Genomic DNA, 22,456 nt, shown 5'->3' on the forward strand with positions numbered 1-22,456 from the left:
CAGGTAAGCTTGTCTGAGATTGTAAGATGCAAGTAAGCTTACTGTTAAAGAATTACCAACATTGAAAGCCTTTTTGTTGTTGTCATGCAGAGAAAACTTACATAACTAGATAACGTATAAGCCTTTGGTATTAGGTTCATAGGTTTATACTAGGCTATCTGCCCTAAGGCATTTATAAGCCTAGCCCAAAGTTTTGTGGCTTACGCCACCCCTTATGTTAAAAAATACTGTGCCCATTAGTTTGTTGTGCCTCTGTCCAGCAGTGACACAGAGATGATTCCCGGGGTAAACCTACGCTGTCCCATCCACCGGTCAAGATTTCTCTTGAACAGAGCCAGCGAGGTGCTCTGCCTCACATGGACCGGGATTTTATTCCACAGCATAGGGAGTCTCTGGGTGACAAATCTATCCCTCCAGCATGTCCTATTTATATCCGTGCTACGGTTTAAGTTGCTTGCTCTAGTGGATCTGGTAGATTTGAATTTTTTGAGATGGAGCATGTCCATTAATTCCGGGTTGGACATGGCCTTGTATGTTAGGCACAGGTCACCTCTGAGCAGGCGGTATGCGACTGAATAGAGCTGGAGTTTCTTCAGTCTGGCAGCATATGACAGATTTTGGAGTCCCTTTATCCTTTTGGTGAGGAACTTTTGGGGTCTCTCCAATTGCTGCAGGTGTCGGGTGAGATACATCCCGAATGGGGCATTGTACTCGATCATTGGTCTGATAAGTGAAGAGTACAGGGGAACAATGACCTCACTTGATCTGGATGTGAATCCCTTCATGATCAGGTGGGCAATGTAGAAGGTCTTTCTAACCACTTTAGCAATGTGAGTGTCAAAAGAAAGGCCACTGTCAACCTGGGTCCCCAGGTCCCTGATAACCTCTTCTGTGCTTAATGGATTGCCACCTATATGGTAGCTTGGGGTTACCTTGTTTTTCCCGAAAGGTATGACTATACATTTTTTGGCATTTAACTTCAGGCCATGGCTCTGGCACCAGTTATCAGTTTCCGTGAGACCCCCCCTGAAGGATATCTGTGCCCGATGTACTTTCCACTATGGCGCCCAGTTTGCAGTCATCTGCAAACTTTGTCAGCCATAGTCCTCCTATGTTTGCCTGTACTTCTGAGAAGTAGATGCCGAACAACAGGGGGCCAAGGACTGAGCCCTGTGGGACACCACTTGTGACCGGCTTGGAGTCTGACATGGCGCCAGCAACTCTAACCCTGTGGGTTCTGTCCTTTCGCCAGTTTGCAACCCATCTTGTGACATATGGGTTTACATTTAAGCTGGTAAGTTTCTCTAATACCAGAGTGGGGTATTGTGTCGAAAGCTTTTGCAAGGTCAAGGTAGGCTGTATGGACTGCCTTTCCCTCATCAATGGCCTTGGTGACTGTTTCGAAGAAGTCGACCAAGTTCAAAAGGCATGATCTGCCCTTGACAAAGCCAAACTGGGTCGGGTTCAATGTCTGCAAGTCCCCTATGTCTTTGTTTATGAGTTCCATTATGATCCTCTCCATAGCTTTGCAGACCAGGCTTGTTAAGCTTATGGGGCGGTAATTACCAGGGTCCGTAGAGGTACCGCCTTTGTGGAGTGGGACCACAGTTGCCGTACGCCACTCCTTGGGCACGTATCCTGTGGTAAGGCTAAGATTAATCAGCTGCCTTATATGCGGGTTTAGTTCCTCGTTGAGTTCGTGTAGTACACAGCCGGGGACACCTGTGTTTTTAGCTTTAGAGAGAGCAGCTTTCACCTGCGCATTAGAGATGTCTGGGAGGCTACACTCCGCTGGGATAGTTATCTCTCCTTTTGGGGAGGGGGTGAAGTTTGCACTGAACCTGTCTGCCAGTATGTTGGCAATGTCTGTGGGTTCAGTGATTTTTGTATTATTTTGGACTAATTCTGCGCATATCTGGGAGTTTCCACCCAGGTTTCTAACATAGCTGAAGAAGGCCTTATGATTGTCTTTTGAATCTATTGCAATTTTTCTCTCAAAGTTGGCCTTGGATGATTTTATGAGTGCTCGTATTTTTTTTACTAATAATGATCAAGGGTGTCTTCTCTTTTATGGATTTTGCTCTATCATGTAACAGCTTTCTCCACTTATTGTAAAGTTTGTATATGGCTGGGGTCCACCAGACTGGACGTTTGCCCTTGGTGGAAAGAGTCTTGGTTTTATTAGGGATTGCCTGATCCATGCAGTCCTGGAGGTGTTCGTAGAAGGCATTTGTAAGGGCTTCCGCAGCTTGGGTTGTTGTTCCCACTGGCTCGGGGGCCTTGAAGGATACCACACCAGTCTTGAGTAGTGTGAAGTTTGCTTTAGAGAAGTTCTTCACTGTGGTCTTTTTTGTTTGGGGTGGGGGCGGGATGTGGATTTCCAGAGAGATAAGTTTGTGATGTGATCTGATCTCACCAATGAGGGATATACTTCCGGTGTGGAGCATTTTGTCCCCATGTTTGTGATGATGAAATCTAGTATATTTTCTCCTCTTGTGGGAACGGTGACTAGTTGTTCCATGGCATTTGAATTTATGAACTCCAGGAACCTTTGGGCTAGAAAGTTGGGGCTTGAGTAATGTTCCCAGTCTATATTCGGGTAGTTGAAGTCACCCAATATAATGGTGTTTGGAGATACATTTATACCCTCCAGTGTCTTCAGGAAGGCTGTGTGGTGTTCCTGAGTTTGAGAGGGTGGCCTGTAGCATGCTACAAATTGTAGAGCAGTTTTGCCTATGGTTAATTGCACCTGGATGCTGTAATAAATAAACGCATATGACAGTATTTGAAATAAAGGACAGGATTACAGTATTTTAAGAAGCTCATTACCTTTGTTGGAGCCTTGCCATCATCTTTGCAGGCTTTACCCATAAACTAAACAGAATGCCAATCTATCATGTCTGGTCCATAACCTGTGCAGTAATCCTTTAAGCAATTTATCTTGAGCTTGTTTCTTGTTTGCTGTTCATTTTTTACTTTGATCATGTTTTCCCAATGAAACAAGTAGATAGTTGTCAGGCAACAGGTCTTTTTTGGATAAGAAACATTTTTACAAGTGGGGGGTATCATTGCTACTTTCAGCATGTTACTTGGTACTTTTTATAAAGATGAATATAAATTATAATTAGAACTGCAGTGCAAGGAGAAGTGGTTTGAGTTGAGTGCTGCTCGTTTGTCTTGTACTTGATTTTGACTGGCAATCCAGTAATGTATTAAAGTAATTTATTTTTTCATGCCTCACAACCTTTTTGTTTCCATCTAGATATTAAGTAAGCTGTCATGCAGCCAATGCATTGAAATATTTTCTTCTACACTTCATTTTGTCTTGATTGGACTCTCAATGATGGTTTGGCACCCAGGGCAGTGTATTAAAGTTCCAGTTTTTGCGGTTTTGAGCATAGCCCCGCCCCTTTCTAGTTGGCCACACCCCTCCCATTGGCCCCACCCATTCAGCTGTCTCCTGCAGCCCCTCTTTGATTTGAAGTCACCAGCCGCCACTGCATGACAGCCAATACACTTCCAGACATAAACCAGCATTATCTGGAATAAAACTGGCAGAGAATCACCTGACATCTTGAATGTTACCAATGACAAATGTGAAGTACAGAAATAGTTTTTCAATTCAGAATTGTCATTCTTCAAGCAGCAGCTTAATTTCCTTACAATGAATGTCTTGACACAAACTGAAATGTACATGCCAGACTACTAAGCTCAGCTCCCCAATATGTCAATCTTGAAAAGTCTGAAAAGTTTACACTGTGGAGGAGAAACGGTTTGCAGGCCCCACCTGCCATATCTGTCAGTCATTTCCACACAAGTTAAACTGAACTACTCTTAAGCTCCAACTCCATTCTTTCAGTGTACATATACTATATGTGTTTTACCTGTACAGCCCACACAGATCTACCACTCACTTTTTCCAAAACAAAAACTAGAAACTAATGGGATGGCCTAAATATATTAATGTCTACCAGTTAGCATCTATTTACAACTCTCTCTCAGCTTAAGAACTTTCAAACCCAAACTAAACAAAGCCATTATTCAAAGGCAGAGTTCATTCCTATATTCAGAGGTGATCTGATCTGAACTGCCTGTTTCTTCACTCACAGTGATAGTAAAAAAGATGTTCACTGATATGATCATTCACTAAGTAGGCTCTTTAACCTTCATGACAAATTTACAAATGAGCAGCAGTCTAAAATGTACACAGACTGTAAAACATTGAATCAATATGTATAATTTTGTGTTTGTACAGAGTGGACTAACAATGGAATAAGCCTCCCTGCTGTTAACTGTATCACTGTTTCCTTCATATTTTCTGTTTTGTTTTCCAGGGTAGAGCACTGATCTCTATGCACCTTTTTCTAAGTCCGCCCGGGGCTTAAAGTGAGTTTTGGAAAAGTTCTACTTGGGTCTCCTCTGGGAATCTCAACTACTCACTTTCTTTCTAATACTTACCTAAAACTGATGTCTACACTTGTTTCTTAAATCTTGTACTTCAACTTTATGCAGTTATGACTGAAAAACAGTAAATGTGGTTCAGCTCATTTACCTGTACACAAGGGTCCCTTGCTCACCTAATTAATAAAATGCATCAATTAAATGATGTTATACCGTTTTGGTATTTAAAGCCACGTTATCCATAAAATGGAACCGAAACAAAGGAAGACAATACAACTTCAGCATCTTTATCTCCTCAGGTTTCCTAACAGACTCATTAAAAAAAAATGCTGTTATTACCTGGCAGTAGATCATACACAGACACAGTAGACAGCTTCTTTAGTAGACATGGATTGCTCAGTCTTAGCTCTAGACAGGCATCATCCGAAGCATCAAACCCTCCCTGCTTCTGATAACGATATTTAGCATTGGCCAAGTTTACATCGGATCCAGCTGCCAAGATGTGAAGTCGGATGATTTCAGTAAGAGTACAACTGTCAAGATCCAGATCTTTTAAACTACAGCCTGCAAAAAAAGTCAGAAAGATGACAATTATACTCTACCACAAAAGCAAAGCCTGTGCTACATATTTTATTTCTTCCCCCCAGCATTTTATATGTGGATGTATACATGCAACACATACATTATACCAAATATGTTCACCCACACAACAGTAACATACTATATTACTTTCCCCATTTTTAAGGGGATTTTCTTTCTTTTTAGATGAACTTAAATGATCACAATAATTAATTCAAAAGAAACTACATATATACGTACCCTGGTGAAGCTGTGGCCATGCAGCTGCCAAAGATGCTACAGCATTTAATGCAGATTTCGTAGTATCAGCATCTTCATCTAAAGCTTCTGTTAAATCTGAAAAAGAATGACTTGTTTAATGTTTAAAATATGTACATGGAAAAACAAGATGTGTGCAAGATGAGTTACCCAAAACATAATGAAACAAAAGTCAAAAATATGAAGCACACTGGCAGCAGAGTAATAGTAATGAAATACTATAGCTGATCAAAACAGCATAGATTAAAAAGATTTACACATACAAACAGCACTTCAAAAATAACCAACAGTAGAATGGATGGATTTTACTGTAAGCATATCTGAAAGCAACAGTAAGAGTAGTTAAACATTTAAGAGAGATGGTACGACAAATAACCCACACTTACTTTGAGCATGGCATTTCAACAATTAGCATAACATAATAACATTACACCAGTAAGATTAATGATTACCACATGTAATCCTACTGTCTTTCCATAAACTTTTGGTTGCAATGAAGAGGTATGCATCATGCATCAAGTAAAACGCACAGTACACCATTCTTAACTGTACCGAGTTACCCTCACTGGTAATATTGCTTCTGGAGTTCTGGGTAGAATACTGAAGTCAAACATAAAACATTTGCCAGCCCTGACTAATGGCAAAAAGTGGCAGTGTCAAGACAGCATCAGCTTACAAAAGAAATCTGAAAGTACATCTCTGTGAGGTATTTACTATATAGACAAATGCCTAAGGGATAGACTCAAAATACTTCTGCTTGGTGATATAAAAGTGTTAGGCAATTCCTGCTTCACACAGCTATGCCTCAGATTCCAGGCAGCATGTGCACCCTAAAAGAGTAGCATAGGCTAAGCAACCTAGTTCAACTAGCAAGAAACCTGTAACATGTTAAGTAAGCATAGTGCCATGACTAAAAATTTACAACAGATTAAAAAAAAAACACACACACACACAAATGCAGGCTCGATGGGGGGGGGGAGATAAAAATACATTGCTCAACCACATTATATTTCTGTAGACAGGACTCTTGCAGCAGTACTGTGAATTGTATAAACTTTTCTTTCAATGACTGACAGAAGGCAGTGAAAACCTAATATAGAATTCCATGACACAGGTGGGTACCTCACAATTCAACCGCAAATAATCTTTTCCGGAACAGCGGTTGAATTGCGAGACTCCATTTCCCATACAAATGTATGGAAAAAAAGATTAGTTTGTTCCCAGCCCAAACAAACTTAAAAAAAAAAAAAAATACACTAAAATTTTTTTAAAAAAATGTAGCTCACCATGATCTGAGGTGTAGAACATCTCTTAAGCGGAGGAGAGGAAGTGGAGGAGGAATGGAGAACTACTATATTCCTAAAGTTATGGCTCACATCACATACAAATTTATTTGATGTTAAATCCATCCAAATATGCAGGCTAACATGTTTCCTGTCCAGCTAAACTGCATGCTCATTGCATCATTGTGCGATAGCAGTTATGAAATGAATATCTGTTGTCTAGGACTATAATATTTTATTTAGTTTACTAATGTGATATAAATTATAACTTAAAACATCTTACAACAGTTTCCTAGCCACACCCCCAAAAGAAATAACATTATAACTTAAAACAGCCTATAACAACTTGCTGTCCACACCCCCAAAATAAATAACACACACAGTGTATACTGGTGTCTGTTTTCTTAAATCCCTCTCCAGGACTTCGCTCAGTGGCTCCCCTACTTGGCTCATTCATTCAGGTGAGTTGACATCATATACTAGGGCCCATTCTCTGCCCAGCCCCACCAGTGTCCATGCTAAAAACTGAACAAAAGTCACAACATTGATACTATTTACAGAGTCCAGTTAGTCTTTAGCTGCTTCACTCTATCCTGCCTGTTCCCTTCTTTTTTGGCAGGTGTAGGTGAAAAAAAATTGTCCAGGGTGACCTGTCTCTCCCTCTTTTTTCAGAATGGTCTTGAAGTGGAGCATGATTGTGTTGTTAAACAAGTCCCTCATCCTGTTGACGTCACCTGTGATGGGATGCCAGTCCAAGACTGTAGCCTGCACCTACTCCCAAGCTGGATAAAATTTCTTTAATGCAAGCTTTTGGGATAGGTCCTTTGCCCCAATTTCTCTTTCTTCTTCTTTGAACTGCTCATTGCAAAGTGCTTAAGTCCCTCCATTGTGAGCTCGTCGTCATGGTCTTCTATCAGTTCCCTCCACATTCGCCCCATCAACCTCCCCTATATCCAGGTGCTCTGCTGTGGAAACGATGTCTTGCAACACTTCAGCTGCTTCAACAATTTTGCCCTAGGAAAAGTAAAGTCACTCCATCCCAGGCACTATTGATGAATATGTCATGAAGAATGTTGAATACAGACTTCCAGAATTCCTTCAGTGTTTTATCTGAAGAATGGGTCACGTCAAAGAGCCTTGCGAAGAGTGCTTTTGTGTAGAGCGTCTTGAAGCAGGCATTGATTCGTTAATCCACAGGTTGAAAGACAGAAGTTGTGTTGGTAAGCAGGAACTGAACCTTAATGAAATCACAGTCTATCTGAAGAATTTTCTCTAACTCTTGCAGGTGAGCTCTTGCAGGTGGGCAGAGGTGTTGTCCAGAAGCAGAACAGCTTTCATTGGTAAATTGTTCAGTGTCAGGTAATTCTTGACACTTAGAGAAAACTCCTAAAAAATCCAGTCTTTGAAAACTGACTGGTCTACCCAAGCTTTGGTGTTTGATTTCTACATTACAAGTAGTTTTGATTTTATAATCTTTTTTTCCAAATTATCCTGGGTTTTCTGAGCAATACATCAGCAGAGGCTTCAGCTTGACGTCTTCACTAGCATTTGCTTCCAGGAGGAGTGTGAGCCATGGGCTTGTGATCTGGAATCCTAGCTTCTTCTTGGGTTATGCAAGTCCTGCTTGGCAATCTCTTCCAGAAAAGCCCTGTTTCACTGCAATTAAAAATCTGTTCTGGCAGATAGCCTTCGCTCTCCATTAATTCTTCATATTCCTTGACAAATTTCTGTGCATCTTCTTTGTCAGCACTAGCTGCCTCTCCTTTTCTCTAAACACTGTGGATGCCACTTTTTTTTAAATCTGTGGAGCCATCCTCTACTTGCTTTAAATTCCTGCAGTTTTTTTTTTTTTTTTTTTTTTTTTTAGGTCTTCAAAGATGAGCTTACCTTTCTCACACATCATAGTCTGAGTTATTGCATCTCCCTCCATCTTCTCCATATCTTCATGAATTGTTCTGCTGTGTCTGTCCAAAACCTTTGATGCTCCTTTTGACACCCTGCCACCCATGATGCTGTCTCTATTTTTCCAAAATGTTGAGATGTTAGACCTAGGAATGCCATACTGTACTGCTATTCGTCCTATTTTACCTATGATTTCTTTCTTCTTTTCAATGCTCAGCCACTTATTTTTTTCTGCCAGTATCACTGTTCTTTTAACTCTTCTTTGGCCCCATTTCTTCGCAACACCTAAAAGAAACAACTGCACTACATAAACAACACGATAACAGGAATCAATGAACAACTTTTCAGCCTCCTTTCCGGGTCGAATTGCGAGATGGCGGTTGAACTGCAGGATGCCCAGGCAGTTGAAAGTGTGGTTGAATTGTGAAACAACCGAGTTGAGAGGTGGTTGAATTGTGAGGTACCACCTCACCTGTAACACACTCATCTCACAGAAAGTAAGGGACACAAGTGGGCAATTCTGCTGCTGTTTCCTGGACAGATTTAACTGCCTAACATGACACCTAATCTTAAGTGAAGCAGGGAGTGCTTTAACAATAGTTAAAATCAGGTCTTACACTATAGAATCACTCAACTGATATATCTTTTTCGGGATATCAAAGCATAACAACCATGGTCCAAGAACTACAAACCTTAGAAAATACAGTGCTGACTCTTTCTCCAATGCTCTGCATTGGCTTAACTGTCACTGCTTAAAACACATACCCCTGGATAAGAAGCTACTACCACCTTTAATTAACATCATCTTAAACTTTCTAAATGAGCATGCACCACTTAGGAAATTTAAATACACTCCCTGGCTAAGTCATGCCACTGAACAAGTTATGAGACTTTGGGACAAAGTTCGAGAAATTTGTCAGAAAAAACACTTTCAAACTGCTAGGCCTACCGTTCTCTACAAAAAAATTACCAACATATTTACTATCTAAGCATTCACAACACTTACCAGAGTAATCCAAAAACTTCCTGGTCCACCATCAGCAACCTCTTTACCCAGGGAAAAAAATCCAACCTAGTCCTATGCAAATGATACTGACAACACTAAACCAAACTCAAAATCCCAGTTATCTTGAATCCTAGCTTGTACAAGAAATCTCTCAACCAAGGGAGAGACAGCTTGCTGACATTTGGAAAGACTCTGCAAAGATAAGCAAGTCTAAATGTGGAAAAATGCAGACACCTGTAGCCTTTAATGAGCTACAACTGGAACTGAACTAGAGATTTGGTGCAGTGAACAGTCCAAAGGTAAGGCAGAGAACTGAATGTGATCCAGACACACAAAAACATAAGAAATTGCAGTCTAGATGAATAGGAATGCGAGGACAAGCATCTTTTAAGTCTAGTGTTACCAGGAAAATTGAAACAGGAACAGGAGACAACAGGATGTGAAAGGACAATTTGAAGTTGTGTACTAAGACAAAAAGGTTTAGGAAAGAAAGATCCAAAACTGGTCTCCAAACCATTTTCTTTCTTTGAGACTAGAAACATCCTTGTATACAATCCCTTCCCCACCTGGGAAGAAGGAAATGGTTCCATCACTCCTTGGGATAGCACAAAAGGAACAGGTGGAAAAATAAAAACAGTCTGATGTGCAAGATAAGGAATGACGCTCTGGAAAGGAGGAATTCCCTCCCACTGCTGTCTGTAACCCTGATGAATGATTTTTCAGAATCAATTTGTCTGAAATAATCTGTTGCCAAAGAAAAAAAAATAGGGATTCAGACTTTCTGGAAAAGAAAGAGTGCCACAGTGGGTGTGTGTGTCAAGATCTCTTGAATAGTCATTCAAACTTGTTGGACATTTGGTAGATCTGAGACTTCTTTTTCGAATCTTCTTGCCACTTAAACGTCTGTTTACCTGAATTCTGTTTCTTCTTTTCTTTTTTATTGGCCGAAATTGGAGGAGAGAGAAAACCTCAAACAATATGGAAAAGGAGGGCTGAAAAATCTTAGAGAATCCTTGTATCAGCTTACCCCTTTCATCGCATTTTTTGACCACCTATGCAGCAGAGGGGCCCAAACACAATCTCTATTCAAAGGAAATTTAAAAATCTTATTTTTATCACTTGGAAGGTTCTGAGTATGCAGCCAAGCAAACCTCCTTAAATCTGTACCAGTGGCCACAGCCCTGGAAGAAGTATCAGAGTTGTACACATACTACAAATAATGAGAAGTGACCTGTGCAACAGAAGAAACCAAGTAATTTCAAACAGATTTTTCTTCAGAAGAATAAAATTTAAGTTATGTACTTACCATAACTATGCATCTGTATTGTCCATTTTCATTCTTCCTCAACAGATGGGTTCGGATCTGATCCTTGAATCAGACTCGGCCACTTAATTTTTTACAGTCTAGGATCCAGCTCTCAAGCTCCTCCCTTTACCCATAATGCCCTGATCACTGCTTTACCTCACATTGAGTTTGCAGTCTGTACGCCATGATAGCAAAAAGGTAATATATACACCAAACACTGATAATAGAAGTAACAGAGCAGACACTCAAACAGGAAAGTACAGTTTTGTAACTACCATAAATGTAGATGTTCGAGGATCTCCATTGCTGCAGTCCTTACATATGGGTAGTCCGCTGTCCACAATCGGCCCGAATACCAAAGGGCTAGAACTGGCGTCGGTCATCGGCGCCCGAGACTGACGTCAGTACGTGTCAGTACAAATGCGCATGACCGACGCCATATCCTCAGTCTTTCTTGCCTCAGACGCCAGAATGCAAAAAACACCACCCAAAACCCAACCTAAAAACAGGGGGAAGGAGGGAGGGAAAATTGGACTGCAGCAATGGAGATCCTCGAACATCTACATTTATGGTAGGTACAAAACTGTACTATGTTCTTAAATCTCCCATTGCTGCAGTCCTTACATATGGGTAGAATCCCAGAGCAACGGAAAAAAGGGAGGCTGGCCAACTAAATAGCATTAGGAGCTGCTAACATGCCCTGTAAGATTGCAGTGGCAAACCCAGCCCTAGACCTAGAATAAAGAGGTAAATGATAATGCTTTGTAAAGGTATGTACAGAACTCCAAGTAGCTGCCTCTAGAATGTCTTTAGTAGCTACCCCTCTCAAAAAAGCAGTAGAGGTGGCCGTAGCCCTAGTAGAATGAGGCCTGATCCCAACTGGAACATCCTTTCCATGATGAGAGTAACAAAAAGCAATACAATGGCCAATCCACTTGGAAATAGTTTGTTTCGAGACAGCTTTCCCTTGTGAAGTCAAAGCAAAAGAAACAAATAATTGTTGAGATCTTCTGAACTCTTTGGTTCTGCTCAAATAATACCTTAACTGCCTATGTACTTCCAAAGAATGCAAAACTTTTCCCCCTTTATTTTGGGGGTTAGCATAAAAAGTAGGCAAATGTATAGATTGGTTCAATGCCACATTAGAAATCACTTTAGGCATAAAAGTAGGATTAGTACGTAAGGAAACTCTGTCCTTGTGAAAAATCAGAAAAGGTTCCACTGCCATGAGGGCCTGTAATTCAGATACCCTTCTAGCAGAAGTAACAGCCAACGAAACAGCAGTCTTCCAAGACAACAACTTCAATTCAGCTGTAGCTGCAGGTTCAAAAGGAGGCAGAGTCAGCTTTTCCAAAACAAAATTAAGATCCCAGGCAGGAGTAGGAGCTCTTCGTGGGGGTCTTATATTCTTTGCCCCTCTAAGAAACTGTTTAACCAATGGATGTGAAAACAAAGGAGGGTCACAATCATAGTGAGCAGAAATAGCTGCAGCATGCACTTTTACAGAAGAGAAGGACAAACCCTTGTCCAATAAAACAGTCAAATATTGCAATGTACAACTCAAATTAGGCAATTTGACATCAAAGCCTTTAGCTGAACTCCAAAGAAAAAATCTCTTCCATTTATCAGCATAAACCTTTCGAGTACTAGGTCGCCTGGCTTCCAAAATAACATCCAAAACTTGTTGAGGGAGCTGAAAGCCCTCCTTCTTTAAAACAGAATGCGCCAGGCTGTGAGGCGTAGGGATTGCACCCTGACATTGAGAAAATGATGGTTTTCCTAAGACAATAAGTGAGGAATCTGTGGTAATGGCCAAGGCGTCCCATGAATTAAGCTCCTCAACAGAGGGTACCAATGTTGACGAGGCCAATCCGGTGCTATAAGGATCATGCAAGGTTTGTCCCTCCTGACTTTCAACAGTACCTTTGGAAGAAGAGGCAAAGGAGGAAAAGCATACACGTGAAGGTTGCTCCAACTGAAGGATAGTGCATCTATTTTCCAGGCTTTTGGATGAAACAGCCTTGTGCAAAACAGTGGCAGTTGGAAATTCAGAGGAGAAGTGAACAGATCTATGTCTGGAGTTCCCCAAGCCATGGTCAACTGAAGAAATACCTGAGGGTCCAACTTCCATTCGTGAGGATCCACAATCTGTCTGCTCAGAACATCTGCTAAAGAATTTTGTGCTCCTGGCAGAAACTGTGCTCAAGAGTGATGTGCAGATTTAAAGCAGTTTCCCATAACAGCATTGCTTGTCTGCAAAGAGGGTAAGAATGAGTTACCCCCTGCTTGTTGATGTACCACATGACAGTTGTGTTGTCTGTTCGAATCAACACCAGTCCTGGTTGAAGTAGGCCCTTGAATGCTTCCAAAGCAAATTGAACTGCCAGCATCTCTTTCATGTTGATATGCAAGTGAAGTAGCTCTGGGGGCAAAGGTCTTGAATCCATTTTCCTTTGAAATGAGCACCCCAGGCTGACTCCGAGGCGTCTGTCGTTAATATCTGACTTGCCTCTGGTTGGGTCACAGAGAGTCCCTTGTTTAGGTGACATTCCTGAGCCCACCACACAAATTCTTTCTGAATGCAAGGTAGAATTCGAATGACAGTGTCCAAATCGTGGCTGTGTTGAGTCCAAACACTTTTGAGATACCATTGTAGCTTCCTCATATGCAGTTTGGCATTGGGAAGTACTAGAATGCAAGATGCCATGAACCCCAAGGCTTGAAGGACTGTCCTTGCAGTCAGCCTGGACATTACTGATAGCTGTTGGAAGTATAGGTGAAGATTTCTTTGTTTGTCCGGGGTAAGAAATGCCATCTGAGCAGCTGTATTCAGTCTTACACCCAGAAAACACATCTCTTGTGAGGGTACTAGACTGGACTTTATTTCGTTCACAGAATACCCTAGGCATCTTAAAACTGTCATTACATACTGCAGATGTTGAAGAAGTTCGTGCTTGCCATGAGCCAGAATCAAACAGTCGTCCAGATAAGGATAAATTTGAATTCCTTTTAGTCTGAGAAAAGCTATTACTGGAGCCAGGACTTTTGTGAATACCCTGGGCGCAGTAGACAAGCCAAAGGGCAATGCAGAGAACTGATGATGCAAATTCCCATTCCGAAATCTCAGGAATTTCCTGCAACTGGGCCTGATGGGAACGTGAAGATAGGCCTCTTTGAGATCCAGAGTCACCATCCAGTGATCTTTGCCCAGCATAGGTAACAGCTGTTGCAGTGTTAACATCTTGAATTTTGGAATTTCCAGAAAGGTGTTTAGAATGGACAAATCCAGAATTGGTCTCCAAGTATTTCCTTTCTTTGGCACTAAGAAAAGACGGGAATAAAACCCTGTGCCTCTTTCTGCAGAAGGTACTTCCTGAATTGCTCCCAACTGAAGCAGAGAAGAAATTTGTGCCTGTGCTTCCAGCCTTTGCTGATGAGGCACATCCGGCATACCTTTGAAAGGAGGGAATGTGTGAAAATAAAATTTGTAGCCTCGACTTATTATGTCCAATACCCATTTGTCTTGGGTAACCAAATGCCAATTCTTTTTGAAAAGTCCCAGTTTTCCTCCTAGAGGAGCTGCCAGCAAGGCAGAGTCCGGCAGCTGAAGATACAGGTCATTGGGTCTGTTTCCGAAAGGACTGACCCCTGCCCTCCCCAGCAGAAGGGGTAGAAGAACTCAAAGTCCTAGAAGTAACAGGGCCCTGAGAGGAAGCCCTACCTCTACCTCGCCTCGACCTGCCCCTAGATTGATAATCTGAAGAGGGGAAAGACCATCCCTTAGCAGGCCAATTCCTACTGAACTTAGGGGGCTGAACCTGTAAAAAGTCCTTAACTGTCTGCATAGACTTAGCTTTTTCCTCCATTTTTTTCAAAACTGATTCTACAGGAGGTCCAAAAAGAACATCAGATTGCAGAGTAGCATCCATAATTCGAGCCTTAACATGCTCTGACAAGGTCTGATCTTTAAGCCAAGCATGCCTGCGAACAACTGAACTAGTAGCAGCCACCCTGGAAGAAGCCTGTAAAGCATCAAAACCACACTGCAAAGAATGCTTACCAACTTGGTCTGAAGCATGCACTAAATCCTGAAGCTCCTTACATTCAATACCTTCAGCCAAAGCATCTACTTTACATTTCAATTGGCCCAGCAAATAATTTTGATACCTGAGCATATGAAACTGACAATTTAAAGCTCTCATAGCCAAAGTAGAAGAGGTATACAGTTTACCCCACCTATCCAGGGCCCTAGCATCCTTGTCCAGAGGAACTGGATTCTTAACCACAGAAGCCCTAACACCTTTGGGGCCTTGAGTAATAGTTTCTGGATCAGCCCTAGGACTCTTATATAAGTACTTGTGAGCTTCCGGAACCCTGTAGTATCTATCTGGTTTAACCGGGGCAGGAGGCAGAGAATCTGGGTTAAGGGCAGCCTCAGAAAATACATCCTGAACAACATCCAGTACAGGGGGAATAGCCAAAGGCCTATGCTGAGGCAAAAACAAGAATTCTCTTAGCCTTTACGAGAATCCGAATAATCCTGGCCTTCCCATTTGAAATGTTCCCTCATGGAATGCAAAGTCTCAGAGAAAGAAAAATCTTCTGGAGGGGACGCAGAGGGAGTAGCGTCCTCAGCCTCCGAATCAGAATAGGGAGGGAAATCCTGAAGTTCTTCCACAGAGGAATCTGACTCATTGGAAGACTGAACCAAACCCTCCAACTCTGTCTCTACCCTGGGCCTCTTCTCAGGGGGGGGGCATAGAACCCCTAATTAAAGTAATCAAATCTTCAGCCATCTTTAACATGTGCTTCCTAGGAGCTAGACCCTGGGGACTAGCACCAGCAGGGGCAGACTTAGACTTAGAATGGCTTTTGCTTTGAGAAGGCCTAACTACCCTATGAGGGGAGGGAACCACCGACATCTGAGAAGCACCCTCAGCCTGGCCTAACACAGGAGAAGCCACTTCCTGTAGTAACAAAGGCTCCCCTTGAGACTCAGGTAAACTTTCAGAAGGAGCCGCTGAAGTAGCCGGTGGTTCTACAGAACCGGCGTCCGGAGTGGACGACTCATCCTGTTTGGACCGCAAAGGCTTCTCTTTGCGTTTCTTAGAAGAACCAGGCGTCGGAGAATCCGACGGCATGTTGTAATTACAACGTTTACCAAACACAAGCCTAGCACAGTCCAACCGACGTTTAATAGTACGCTTGTTAAAAGTAGCACAAAAGCGACACCCAACAACGTCGTGCTCAGGCCCTAAACAAGGAATACAGAGTGAATGGTAATCCCTATGAGGAATCTGTTTCCCACAAGAAATACAGTTATTAACTTTTTCTGACATCCGTCAATACTGAGGCAAGAAAAAGACAAAAGTGTCCCCAACGGGGTACTTAGCCCAACTTGGTCTCCGGTCTGAAACTCGAAAACAGACAATTCCAGAACGCCGAACGGCACTTGCAAATGCTGCTTCTGCTTAGGACCACGCGGCAAGAAAGACTGAGGATATGGCGTCGGTCATGCGCATTTGTACTGACACATACTGACGTCAGTCTCGGGCGCCGATGACCGACGCCAGTTCTAGCCCTTTGGTATTCGGGCCGATTGTGGACAGCGGACTACCCATATGTAAGGACTGCAGCAATGGGAGACGAAGAACATCAATGGTTCCTGACAAACTCCATCAGGTCCTCTCCAAAGCCAAGGAAGGGGGACAGTGTGGGGAGAAGTAGAGGAAGAAGGAAAATGGACAACACAGACGCATAGTTATGGCAAGTACATAACATGTCATTTTCACTCGTTCCTCAAAAGATGGGACAGAGACCCCAGCTACAGTAGCCTTGGGTGGCCCTCATGGAAGGCTATTCCGGAATACTGCAGAAACAAAAGTGGCTCTGTTTCTGGAGATGATGTCCAATTTATGACCTACGAAAGTATGAACTTTAGACCAACTGGCAACTACACAAATATCAATGGAAGCTTGGACCAAAAAGCAGATGACCTAGTTGAATGAGCTCTTGGTTGTTTTGGCAAAGTCAAACCTTTAAGGGAAGATACCTGAGAAAATACAACCAGTTATCCAGTTGGCTACTGTAGCTTTTGACACAGGCATGCCCAATTTTTTTTTTTTTTTTTTTGCAAAAGAAAAACAATTGATCAGTCCTTCTAATTTCTTTCATCCTAAGAAGGTAGAATCAAAGCTATGTACATCTAATGAACAGAGCATGTATTCTCATTGTCCTGAAACTTAGGAAAGAAAACTGGCAAATTTGATTTCTTGATTAATATTTGCATCTGATGCAACTTTGGGTAAGAAGGATGGATTTGTACATGAAGCAACACTGTCATTATGGAAGACCAATGAAGGCAATTTTGAAGAAGGTGTCTGGCATTAATATACTTACTTTGGTGAAGTTACGGCTATGAGGAAAAACTACTTTCCAAGAAAGAAATCAGAGGTCCACTTTTGCTGAGGGTTCAAAGGGCAATTGTGTTAGACACTGTAAAAGCAAAGTAAGATCCCCGGGGTTGCATAGGGTCCTTAATAGGTGGCCCGATTATTTAAAAAAAAAAAAAAAAAAGGTACTCTCAAGAAAAGCCTTACACAGCCTAAATGATGAGAAACAGAAGGCATTACCCTCTGATATGAAAATTCAGCATGGCAGCCAGCTGGACTTTAATAGCAGAGAAAGAGGCCCCACTTTGAAAAAGAGAGGTTTAAAAATTCTAACAACAGAAATAGGGATCCATATCTCTCTGCTAAGCTCATAAGGAAAATCTCTTCCATTAACTTTTATAAATCTTTCTTGTAGAGGATTTCTGGGATGACACCAAAATTCTTCAAATTGGAGATGAAAGCCTGGGATGTCTAGCCATTACTGGAACTGGAGAAACCATGTGGTTGACTTGAGGCCCAGAATGTCTGGATGAGTCAGGCCCGATGGGTGTGGAAAGAGATCTGGACTGGAGTCCAATGTCCATGGAGAACATATGAGACCATAAAAAGGGGAACCAAATCTAATGAGCAATAAAAGAGCAATGAAGATTACTTTGCTCATCAACCATAAAGCTTTCTGAAGAAACTTTGGGATTAAGGGTAGGGGAGGGAAGGCATGAAGACAGCACATAGCTACAAGTTTCACTTCCATACCCTGCCAAGGGCAAACGGTTGGCCAGACCTGGCAAAACATCAATGGGCAGAGGCACAAAAACAAGTCTCATCCCTCATGGACATGAGGGCCATTCAACAAGTACCAGATCAAGAGCAGGGACAAGGATTCTATTAAAGACTGTTCTTGGTACCCAGAAAGGACAAAGCCTGGAGACCACTACTGGACCTATCTATTCTAAACACATATCTGGATATTCCAAAATTCAAAATGTTGACTCTACAGCAGCTTCTACCCATGTTGGGCAAGAAGACTTGGCTGGTGACTTTAGATCTAAGAGAGGCATACTTGATGTCCCAGTCAGACAAACATGCAGAAGATACCTCAGATTCTACAACAGTGAAACACTAAGAACATCAGTCCTGCTGTCTGCTGGCACATTTGATTTCCCTAGAATGTGTGTTGTTATAAGAAAATGGTTGGCTAAGATCACCCATTGCCAAACTCTCACTGCTTGTCAGCAAAGCAGGTAAGATGTGGTTCCCCTGTTTGTTGAAGGACCAAATCACAGACATTGCCCATTTGAACAGCAACTATTCCCAAAGGAAGAGAGCTCTGAAAGGCCTGCAACGGTAGTAGGATGACTCATTTCCAGGAGATTTATGTGAAACTTGGTCTCCACTAGGGTCCATGTGCCTGGAAAGTACAGTTGTGTACACTTACAATAAATGTAGACGTTAGAGTGTATTCACTGTTGCAGTCATCACACTTGGGTCATCTCCCTGCAGGTAGCCCTCAGTAGGCCCGAATACCAGACACTTAGTATTTCTTCATTGGTTGCTGCTGTTCCAGGTCTGACGTCAGCTCGTCAGGGGTATAAAAACAGGCAGCTGATGCCATTACATCAGTTTTTCTTGCCCAAAATGTCAGGAGCCCCCCAGTAGGGAGCTAAGCTATGGTGGAAAAAACACTACCAGTAAAAAGTAAATACCAATACCCCTGCAAGGGGTGAGTAGTATACACAGAGGAGAGAGAGAATAGGGGGCTGGAGGGAGGGAAACCAGAATTGCAACAGTGAATAACACTGGAACATCTACATTTATGTTAAGTGTACACAACTGTACTATGTTCTTCGTGTTCACTATTGCAGTCATCACACTTGATTTGATTCCCAAAGCTGTAGAAAAGAGTGGAGGCAGTCAAAAAGTGTATGGTCTGGCTAGTATGCCCTGCTGGAATGCAGTTGCAACACCTGCCCTGGATTTGGAAAATATAGGCAGGTGGTAATGCTTGGTGAATGTGTGTACAGAACTCCAGGTAGCAACCTCCAAAATGTTTCTGGTAGGGACTCCCCTGAGAAATGCAGTAGAGGTAGAAGTTGCCCTAGTGGAATGTGTTCCGACCCCCTGAGGAGTTGGTTTCCCATGGTGTTTGTAGCAGAAATGGATACAGTGTGCTATCCATTTGGAAATTGTCTGTTTTGAAATGGCCTTGTCCTCTACCCCTGGTGCAAAGCTGAGTAATAACTGGTCAGATTTCCTGAAGGGCTTAGTCCTATCCAGGTGGAATCTGAGCTGTCTATGCACATCCAAGGATCACAGGATATTTTCCCCTTTATTTTGAGGGTTACGAAAGAAGGTTGGCAAATGGATAGATTGGTTGAGAGCCACGCTGGACACCACTTCGGGCATAAAGGAAGGATTAGTCCTGAGGGAGACCCTGTCAGCATGAAAAATAATGAAGGGTTCCACTGCCATACGTGATTGTAGCTCAGACACTCTTCTCGCTGAAGTGATGGCCAGGAGAATTGCTGTTTTCTAAGAGAGGAATTTTAAGTCTGCTGATGCTGCAGGTTCAAAAGGGGGTAGTGTGAGCTTTTCCAGTACAAAATTAAGGTCCCAAGCAGAGGCGGGTGCTCTCCTTGGTGGCCTTAAGCTGTTTGCCCCTCTCAGGAACAGTGTGATGAGAGAGGGAGAGAAAAGGGGTGGCTCAGAGTTGTAATGAGCTGAGATGGCATAGGCATGAATCTTAATGGAGGAGAAGGAAAGGTCTCTGTGGAGTAGATACGCTAAATAATCCAGAAATAGTGGTAGGGCGGGCAGAGTTATGTCCTCTCCTTTAGACTGAATCCAGGAGTAATACCTTTTCCACTTATCAGCATAGGATTTCCTTGTACTGGGTCTTCTGGCTTCAAGAATGACGTCCAGCACCTGCTTGCTTAGGCTCGTCACTGGGGAAGAATTCAAGGAATAAGCCAGGCTGCAAGATTTAGGGTTTGCAGTTGCGGATGCAAAATCTGTCCCCCCTGATGAGTGAGAGCAGGGTTGGGCTATGGGATAGATGCCAGGGTGGTACCAGTGACAGGTTGCGCAGGAGTGGGTACCAGTGCTAGCGTGGCCAGTCCGGGGCAATCAGAATCGTCCTTGGTCTGTCCTGTCTTATCTTGAGCAAGATTCTATAGAGAAGGAGCAGAGGGGGAAATGCATAGATTGAGAGGTTTACCCACTGGAAGGGATAGGGCAACCACTTCCCAGGCCCTTCTGTGAGGTGTCCTGGTGCAGAATTTGCTGAGCTAGTGACTCCAAGGGGAGGCAAAGAGATCCACCTCTGGGGTCCCCCATTTCTGAATCAGAAGGCTGAAGGTGCTGGGCTCCAATTGCCACTCGTGTGGGTCTAGGAGATATCTGCTTAAGTCTGCCAGCGAGTTTTGTTTGCCTGGCAGGAATTGAGCTTGCAGATGGACATGCATGTCCAAGGCAGTGTTCCACAGGGCCATGGCTAGCCTGCAGAGTGGTAAGAGTGGGTTCCCCCCTGCTTGTTGATGTACCACATAACTGTGGTGTTGTCTGTTTTTATTAGCAGGGGTCCTGGTGACAGCAGGGATCTGAAAGCTGTTAGAGCGTGCTGAACATTTTTGGTTGATGTGAAGATGAATATGACTTGGGCTCCAGTGGCCCTGAATGCATTGTCGTCGAGGAGTGCCCCCCTGGCATAGTCTGATGCGTCTATGGTTAAGGTCTGAGCAGCGTGGGGTTAAGAAAAGGGCAGTCCCTTGTTGTGGTTGCCTGCTGCAGCCCACCAAAGAAACTCTGTCCTTAGACAAGGTATAACAGGAATGGCAGTTTCCAGGTCCTGAGAATGTTGCCGCCAAAGACTTAAGTACAACTGAAGTTTCCTCATATGCAGTCTGGTATATCGAATTAGTAGGATACATGAGGCCATAAACCCTAGGGCCTGCAGGATTTTCCTTGCGGATAGCTGGGTTCTGGTGGCCATCTGAGTGAAGTAGTCTGTCAGACAGGCTTGCTTTTCTAGAGTAGGGAATGCCATTTGGGATGCTGTGTCCAAGCTTGCTCCCAGGAATACAATCTTTTGACTGGGGACTAGTTCTGATTTTTTTATTTTGATGGTGTATCCCAGGGAGGTTAGAAGGTTCTTTACAAATGTCAGGTGCTGCAACAGCATTTCCTGATTGCCTGACCGAATCAGGCAGTCGTCCAACTATGGGTAAATTTGAATTCTCTGTCTGTAGTAGGCAATGGCTGGAGCCAAACATTTTGTGAATACTCTGGGAGCCATGGATAAGCCAAAGGGAAGTGCAGAGAACTGATCATGCATAGATCCTGCCCTGATGCATAGAAATTTCCTGCAAGAGTCCCTGATATAGATGTGCAAAAAGGCTAACCATGCATCTGTGGCCAGCAAAAGAAGCTGCTGCTGCAGGGTGAGCATTTTGAATTTTAACACCAGGAAGGTGTTTAGACTGGAAAGATATAGAATTGGGTGCCAAGTGCCCTCTTTTCTGGGTACCAGGAAAAGTTTGGAATAGAACCCTTGACCTATCTGTTCTGCAGGAACAGGCTGAATTGCCCTTAAGAGACAGCAGGGATTGAACTTGGTATTGTGCCTCTGCCCATTGGTTTAGAGGAAGGTCTGGAACCCTTTTGGGGATGGCAGTGAGTGGAAGCAAAATTTGTACCCCTAGGATACAATGTTGAGGACCCAACGGTCTCTGGAGATGGAAGTCCAGTTTTTTGCATGATGGGCAAGTTTTCCCCCTAGGGGCACAAGCAGTTGGACAGAGGTGGGGAATAGAGTTGAGAAGTCACTGAATTCTTTCCGTAGGGAGATGGCTTAGCACTACCTGCTTTTGAAGTGGGGGTACTCCATTGCTTAGATCTCTGCATACCCTGAGACTGTAGTCTGGGGGGTCTGTTTCCCCTGGGTCTAGTTTGAGATGGCCTTGAGGGGGCTGGAAAGGACCAATGTTTCGAGGGGCAATGCCTACTTAATCTAGGAGGCTGTACTTGCAAGAAGTCGAACTGTCTAAACAGATACAGTTTTTTCTTCCATCTTTTTAAGAACCTCTTCTGCTTTGGTGACAGACTGTCCTTGTACAAAGGAGCGGTCTAGTAATTTTGATTTAACATGGTCTGGCAAGGTGTGCTGCTTAAGCCAAGCATGCCTTCTCAGTACAGAATCAGTGATTGCTGCCCTGCAAAGATACTTCCACATTGCAAAGTATGCTTGCTGCCTTGGCTTGTAGAATGCATAAGCTCTTGTAATTCTTTATTTTCTGCACACTCTGTAAAGGTAGCTATTTTTTGCTTAAGTTCC

At 43.0% G+C, this 22,456-nt stretch overlaps 1 protein-coding gene across 2 annotated transcripts in view; it reads right to left on the reverse strand.

The window, feature by feature from the left end:
• Positions 1–22,456, reverse strand: part of BAZ1A (bromodomain adjacent to zinc finger domain 1A) — a 3,222,221-nt gene that overhangs the window by 1,581,486 nt on the left and 1,618,279 nt on the right. For both annotated transcript variants that reach the window (XM_044074116.1, XM_044074115.1), the window contains exons 12-13: positions 5,221–5,316; positions 4,741–4,965 (exon numbers count right to left, since the gene is read on the reverse strand). In XM_044074116.1, coding sequence (XP_043930051.1) covers positions 4,741–4,965; positions 5,221–5,316 — 321 coding nt within the window. The remainder of the gene's footprint in view (positions 1–4,740; positions 4,966–5,220; positions 5,317–22,456) is intronic.

The sequence above is a fragment of the Protopterus annectens genome, chromosome 6.part0 (genome assembly GCF_019279795.1).
Source record: "Protopterus annectens isolate FY-2018-M chromosome 6.part0, PAN1.0, whole genome shotgun sequence".
NCBI classification, from domain to species: domain Eukaryota; kingdom Metazoa; phylum Chordata; order Ceratodontiformes; family Protopteridae; genus Protopterus; species Protopterus annectens.